This window comes from Neolamprologus brichardi, chromosome 3 (assembly GCF_056152115.1).
Source record: "Neolamprologus brichardi isolate AB-2024 chromosome 3, ASM5615211v1, whole genome shotgun sequence".
In the NCBI taxonomy this organism is placed as follows: domain Eukaryota; kingdom Metazoa; phylum Chordata; class Actinopteri; order Cichliformes; family Cichlidae; genus Neolamprologus; species Neolamprologus brichardi.
Window position 1 is genome coordinate 39,771,696 of NC_142106.1, and position 7,616 is coordinate 39,779,311.

The window sequence follows — 7,616 nt, forward strand, 5'->3', positions numbered from 1 at the left end:
AGAACTCAGAAAAGAAACTGGCGATGAGGAGCTTATGTCCCCATGAAGTTATACATATGTAACTTTATTAAATTAATTTGGCACAATGTTGTAGTAAACAGAGAATGTCTTTTGCTTTCCTGATATTGACCAGTGATTCATTACTGTTAATCAATTATATGTTTAAACATTATATATTTGTATGTTATCTAAATAAATGTATCATGTGAAAAAATGTTCTTGAGTTTTCTTTGTCAAACCCTAAAGTAAAAACAAGAAATCAGAGCTGATGCTGCATGTAGAAACTGTACCATCCTGCCCACTTACAACAGAGATGATGGCAGTCATAATGTTTTTTAAGTATTTGGATAATTAATGTATTTCTTCATTTTATTTTTATCTATTTATTTACTCACTTCCCTGCTATGTTACCTTTGTACAGCCCCACAGTGTAATTTTGTTACACTGTTTTAAATCAAACAATCCAGATAAGATTCAAGGAAACTTCTCCACCGTGTCATCATTTTCTTTGTGTACAACAAAATCGAACTTTTCAGTTTCATTTATACATTTGATTAAAAAGTAGCATTAACTTCACATTTTGTTTTACTTCAGAGTTACGTTTTAGTTTTAAACATATAAAGTGCAACTTTAAGAAGTTCTTGGATTTGTAAGCTGGGGTCTTATTCAGATACACAAACTCACATATGAGAACTGAGTGTTAGACCTTGGTCATCGACCCAGAGTTTTGAGTTTACATTATTATTGAACTTTGATTTTGATATTATTTATCATTTCTAGTCTTTTGGTTTCTTTGTCAGAGTTCTGCCTTCTGGTTTCTGTTCTGTGTAGTTGCTCTTTTCCCGTCTGCTGTGTCCCCTTGTCAAGTCCACGTCTCTGTGTTATGTTTCCTGTTTTACTTTGAAAGTCCGTGTCTCATGTTAATGTATCTGCTTTTGCTTCCCTTGTCTCATTAGCCCTGATTTGTCCCAGCTGTGTTTCCCTCCTGTTTCCCATTCCCTGATTGTTCCCTCTGTGTATTTAAGCCCTGAGTTCGTTCTCCTTTGTCTGTGTTGTGATCTCCATCACCCCATGCTGTGTGTTCTGTCCATCTTCCTGCCAGTTTAGTTTCTGTATTCCCAGTTTAGCCAGTTTTCTGTTTTTTTTAATTAGTAATAAATCTTTGTTTTGAGTCTGCACTTTTGGGTCCTCCTTACCACCACTCCAGCCTGCACACAGCCCACACATGACACTGAGTCTGCTTTCTGCTTCTAGTGTGTAAAATAACTTCTTTTGCATTTCAATAATTTTAAAACTGGTTAGCACTTCTGTCTAAACATTACAGCTAAATTTGAATATAAAGGTAGATGCACTAACTGGATGAGTTTTGATATAATATTACATTGTTTCTGTTGCTGTCCACATGTTATATCATAGTTGTCAAACTCAATGCTGACATCATTGCTTTGTTCTAATCAGCTTCTTGCTCAACTTCTCCGAGGCAACCAGCCTCCACTCTGGGAACTTTAAATCTCTCTGTGTTATTCTACCTTTTAGACTCCCATTTATGTAACCCACCTCCTCCCCAACTTCACCACACGCTGGTCGTTCAGAGTCCATCCAAACCTCCACCTTCATCTGGGGGTTCCTGTCCAAATTCTTATCACTGTTGATATTCCATTACGCTGTGATGGGGTTTAACTTGACGAAGCCAAGGTCTTATAATTTCTTGTTAGTGGTCATGATTGACCTCATGTAGTAGTTTCTCCTCACCAGCATAAAGAAACTTTGTTTGACAACAGTAATCGGATTGAACAGTGCTCATAACAATCATAAAGTCAAAGAAACCCAGTAAAGATGTAAGGAGAATTTTAGATTTACAAAAGTTGGGTAAGTCTCCCCATTTCTGTCCGCAGAATCTGCAGATTCAGAGAGCATCAGTTCAAACAACTATATGTAAGTAGAAGTTATTTGAATATGTAACCACCAGAATTATATGTTAGAATTGGATGTTTACATTTATATTTGCCCAAATTTACTGTGTCTGAAGTCACATGACTCCACATGTAAAGAATCACTTTATTTCTTTCATGCTTCACCAACAGATTGAATATTTGTTTATTTTCACATTTAAGAAGGAAAATGAATCCTGGATGTAGTCCCGAAACGACCTCAAATCTGACACATAATTTCCATATTTTACAGATTTACAGACTGATCATCTTCTACCGTTGCTCCATTAAATGCATGCTGACATCCTGCAACTCTGTGTGGTTCTCCAGCTGCAGCATGGCACACAAAAAGCCACTTCAAAGGGTCATTAATATGGCTAAAAAAATCATCAGACATCCTCTTCCCTCCGTGAAGGACCTGTACAGCACTCGCTGTCTCAAGAGGGCTACAGGATTTCTCACACCCAGGACACCGAGTGGTTAATCTGCTGCACTCTGGCAGGAGATTCAGGCTGCTGAGGTCGCGGACAAACAAACTCAAGTACAGATTTTACAACAAGAGCAATAGCCCTCATCAATACTAACAGTTGACCTGATTGGCTACCTCCTTGGACTTTTTGGGGCAATATTGTGCATTGTTTCATTTATTAAGCCAATACCTTTTTTGCTCATAGCTTTCTTGGGAATTTTTAAAAATCTACTTTACTGTGTTGTGTTGTGTTTAGTTTAGTTGTGCTTAGTGCCAATTTTGTTGTACAACTGTACAAAATATGACTGTGCGATGACAATAAAGAGTTATCCTTGCTTATATCTGATACTCTCCCTGTGGAAAGCAGTTGTCTCCGATTCTCAATGCAAAGGCCCATTAGTATTGGTGAGTATTCAAACTGTATTTATTGTAGCTGTTTGTCCCTAAAACAATTTGACGTATTTGCACCAATCATTTTAAGACACATCTTTTAATGAGATCAAAACATGCTGTAATGTCTGCAGTCCGAACGTCTGAACATACACTCACAGATACAAATGTTAAACCACTGACGTGTCAGTTTATACTGAAATAGAAGTTGTCTGTATTAGACCAATTTTTAATTTATAACATTTTTAACTAGGTGTTTGAGGCCTTTTCACAGTGATGAAACAGAAAATGAAGGAATTATGTGCGTGACTATGACTATGACAATACAAGCTATCTGTTACAGGATGACAGACAGCTAGTATGAACCCATCAACCCAACATGCATATTCTGAATATTTCTGCAGGTTTCTGTTTCGTTTCGTTCTCTGTGGAATGTCTGTCAAGGTCTCAGTAGTTCCTGTAAATGAAGTTGATATTTTCATGTAATGCACAACAGCAGAACGTGACTTTTTGGAATTGAAACGAAAGAAGTTCTTTGGCCCACCCACAGCTGAGCCGTGTCACAGAGGAGGGGCCACTCTGTGTGTGAGTTTGTGTGTCAGTCCTTCATGTCAGCATTCATCAGTTCGTTTGTCACTGGCAGGTAAGAACAGCAACATTGTACCATGAAAAAATATTGCAGGCAGATTTTCATGCAACATTTCTACTTAAACTTAGAAAGTTCTCTTTGTACATTTCTTTGGAAATCTTTATTTCCTTAAAACTTTATTGATACTTTTTAATGTGTTTCAGAAACTTTGATGGCAGCAGCAAAATTGACCATGAGTGGTGTTACAACTACCAAAGGCTTAGTTATGATTTTGACTCTGCTGTGTGTGCTCCATCTTTCAAGTGCACTGATAAACAAGGACGAACTGGTAAACTGGTTATTAATTTTCTTTTTTTGTTGTTGTTTTAATAGAGAATTTAATTTCTAATTAAACACTTTTACAGACCGATTAATGGTTAAGCTTTCCTCTTTACTTTTAAAATGCTCATTTTGTCACAGTTACATGTTTCACGTGCGTGTTTGTTGATGTTCTTTCTGGTTTTGCAGGAGGAGCTGAAGGGAAACGTTGAAACATTACAAAAGGAAACAGCGAGAAGGAAGGTGAGTCTGTCAATGATGTTGTGGACATGGATATTGACAGAGTGCTAACAGAAAAATATGTATTGCTATAACAACTAAAACCAAACATAATTTTCCATTATACAAGTCTTTTTGCACATAGTTACATATTTTTGTATATTTTGTTACATTAATTTGGTTTATTTTTGTCTTCCAGGCTGAAAATAATTTAGACAGAGCCTATGTTCCAGTTATTCTTGATGATGTTAAACATCTCATGGATCCTATGTTCGAACTTATGAAGTCAATGAAATTTTCGCCATCACTGCTTAGACCATTGCTAGATTTAATGGAAGACCTAAAGACTTTCGTGGGAGCCAGCAAGGAGTACATGAATAAGTACTTTGAGACAACAGCTGCAGAAATCAATGACAATGAAGAGAAACTACGCAGTGTGATGGCAACACTAACACAACTAGAAAATAATAAAGATGAACTGTAGCATGTTAGTCAGCGTCTGTCTCTGGTATTAAATGTTCTGTATGTGTAAAACTTCTCTTTCATACTGTGCTGCTTCTAAATCAAAGCTAACTGAACACTTGACTTGTAAACTCTGACAAGAATCGTTTTGTCACACTTTTTCATTGTGTTTGTTATATCAGGTTTAATGCAAACACAAAACACTAAACTGAGATTTTTGCCTGTTTAGAAATCATATTAAATCTGACAGTTGTTAATGATAAAACTGGTATTATTGGGTGTTTCTGCAAATTGTGACATTTGTAATTAAAGACAGAAGCAGTTGCTGATTGTTCTCTAGTGTGTGTTTGTGTGTGTGTGTGTGTTTGTACGGATCCCCGTGAGGGACATGGGAGAAAAAAAAAATTAAGACGGACTTGTGCAAGATCTCGCAAAACAAACTCGGGATCTCACAAAAGTTTTAGCCGCATTCTTCGGAGGCTGCCAGCTTGAAACCGACTGATGTGCCGGGAGAGCGGTGTTCCTCCCGGCTGTAGTAGGTCTCGACCTCCCGTTAGCTTCGAGATGGTGGGTGTCAGACATCTACGAAAACGTCGGAGCACTTTTGCAAATATGTGATGTCTTGTAAACCGAGCAGATATTTGATGTTTACACAGCTACATTCACGCCTCAAAATATCTTAAAAGTGTATTTTGTGACCCAGAAAAAGTAATATTACAACTAAGTAGCTGCCGCCATTGTTGAAATTCATCTTTTGTGAGATCCCGAGTTTGTTTTGCGAGATCTCGCAAAAGTTCATTGTAATTTTTTTTTCTCCCATGTCCCTTGTGGGGCTCCGTACGTTTGTGTTTGTGTGTGGATGCTTTATACTGGTGTTAAAAGGTGAGTTTAGTGCAGTGTTATACTCAATCACATTACAGACCACAAAAAAACACCACATCGTATTCGACTTGTAAATCCTGGAAAATCCTGGACATCCTGGAAAAGAGAACTAGCAAAATTCATAAACAAATATTTACTAATACATAAAATTTCATATGATCATAATAATAATTGTTATAGTTCTGTGTTAGCTGCTCTGTTATTACGGGGGCGATCGTGGCTCAACAGTTGGAAGTTTTTTCTTGTAATCGGAAGGTTGCTGGTTCGAGCCCCGGCTCCGACAGTCTCGGTCGTTGTGTCCTTGGGCAAGACACTTCACCCGTTGCCTACTGGTGGTGGTGAGAGGGCCCGGTGGCGCCAGTGTCCGGCAGCCTCGTCTCTGTCAATGCGCCCCAGGGTGGCTGTGGCTACAATGTAGCTTGCCATCACCAGTGTGTGAATGTGTGCGTGAATGGGTGGATGATTGAATGTAGTTTAAAGCACTTTGGGGTCCTTAGGGACTAGTAAAGTGCTACACAAATACAGGCCATTTACCATTATAAATATATATATGATGTAAAAATGATTAATTTTGCTGCTACAAAAATTTATATAAGTAGACATAAAATATACAATAATGTACAAACATTATGTACTTCAGCTAAGAGTCAACAAAACTTATTGTTAGTGAGCTGCTGAAACTGGTTGACTGTGTCTAAAGACTGCTGTAATTAACAGTTACTGCAATACTTGAGCTGAATTAAAGTAATATTCTGCACTTCAGATCTTGATTGTTTAGTTTAAAGTTAACTGTTGTGGTGCAGTGAGGCAAAACTACGAAGAGTAAAAAAATAATGTGTAATTCTGCATGACATGCTATAAAAACACTGTGTATATTATTTGCTCCCTTTCATATTATATAAATAATCAGTGACACTGACATTAGATGCATAATTTAATGTGCACAATACAATAGTACTATGTTTTGTACACATTCATTTTGTTATCTTTGTTTGTTTTAAAACATACTTGAAGAAGTTAGTAGAATAAAATTCAGATAAGAGTAGCGTGACAGATTTTTGTAGCGCAATCACTCAGTTCCTCCATATTACTTTCAGAAATATGATACCAAACAGATGGTTGCATCAAAGATGGGATCCAAAACTTGTCAGACCTGCTTTTTGTGCCATTCTCCTCAAAGATAACAGCAGGTGCAGGTGTTCTCACACAAATGCCAAATGAGCTGGTCACTGGTCTGTGAACACACTGATGGACTTCATGTCATCCTCATAGAATACTTTTCTTATAGTTTTGTCAGAGACGTGAACATCAAACATGCTCACTGGTGGTACTTTTGTAAGCAGTGCTCCTCAGATTCATATCCCCGGAGCAACAATTAGGTGTTCCCATTTCTTTTCAGCAGTGTGCTGTAATTTACAATTAATTTATGATGGTTATTGGGAAGTCTTACTAAAGTAATATTAAGAAACTTTACAATATGATTTTTTGTGGTTTATTGAGTGCTTTCACTCACAAAAATAACCAGTGGGCCCCTATTCCTATAAAGTGATCTAGAAAAAGACTTTAGTGAAAATGAAAGCTGAAAGAAAGTGAAAGGACAACAGAGTATAGAGAGCATTTCAAACACACCACCTCATCATGTTGTCATTCTTCATCAGTACAGCACAACGGTTCTTCCTCTGTAAACAAAACAGGTAAGACGAGTAAAGTATGATGGTTGTAAAGATTAAAAATTGTGTGTGTGTGTGTGTGTGTGTGTGTGAGTTCCTTATTTATTTCCCTGACATGTTGTTGTTTAAACCTGATAGATTGTTTTAATTCTAACAGTGATGACAGAAGCAGCTCCCAGAACAAGAGAGCGAGCTTGTTCTAGTCATCTTATCTCCTGTTCCTTATTTACATTACAAGCTGGACAGCTGGTGAATTCATCTTTGATAAAATCTCTTTATATAATAATAACAATAGGATTATTTGCACATACATGTAAACACTGCCAGTAATTAGGAGCCCATTAACTTTTGGAATATTTCCTTATTTACGATGGGTTATATGAGCTTCTGTTGTTCTCTCAAGTTTTAGTTTACAACGTCTAATTACCAGAAATCAAATGTGCTGGCTGCCTCACTCCCTTTGATGAACAACATGGGTTCTTTTTCTCACTAAAGCAAAGATGCTGGCAGGTCAAAGCTTGGAGTGTCCCTTACACAGGAACAAATATCACTGTAAAGAGAAGAGCCATCTATCCATCACTTAATCTTAGTTCAATGAATTTAGAACTGATTAAGTATTTTTGCTGTATTTCCCTTTCTTTCCTGTTTGTTATTGAGATGTTCGTTGCAGATGTGCCTGTATTATT

General features: G+C 37.2%; 1 protein-coding gene across 1 annotated transcript; it reads left to right on the plus strand.

Annotated features, from left to right (window-relative positions):
- The first annotated feature begins 3,425 nt into the window (after positions 1-3,425).
- Positions 3,426-4,461, plus strand: LOC148104294 (uncharacterized). Its single transcript, XM_087837612.1, has 4 exons — positions 3,426-3,433; positions 3,583-3,707; positions 3,887-3,940; positions 4,116-4,461. The coding sequence occupies exons 2-4, from the start codon at positions 3,591-3,593 to the stop codon at positions 4,398-4,400; spliced, it is 456 nt and encodes a 151-aa protein (XP_087693738.1). The 5' UTR covers positions 3,426-3,433; positions 3,583-3,590; the 3' UTR covers positions 4,401-4,461.
- Positions 4,462-7,616: the final 3,155 nt, after the last annotated feature.

Excerpts from the sequence above, each read along its gene's own strand:
- LOC148104294 (XM_087837612.1), top strand. The coding sequence starts at position 3,591 with ATGGCAGCAGCAAAATTGACCATGAGTGGTGTTACAACTACCAAAGGC. Across the intron at positions 3,708-3,886 it reads TGATAAACAAGGACGAACTG|GAGGAGCTGAAGGGAAACGT; the intron begins GTAAACTGGTTA and ends CTGGTTTTGCAG. Across the intron at positions 3,941-4,115 it reads AGGAAACAGCGAGAAGGAAG|GCTGAAAATAATTTAGACAG; the intron begins GTGAGTCTGTCA and ends TTTGTCTTCCAG.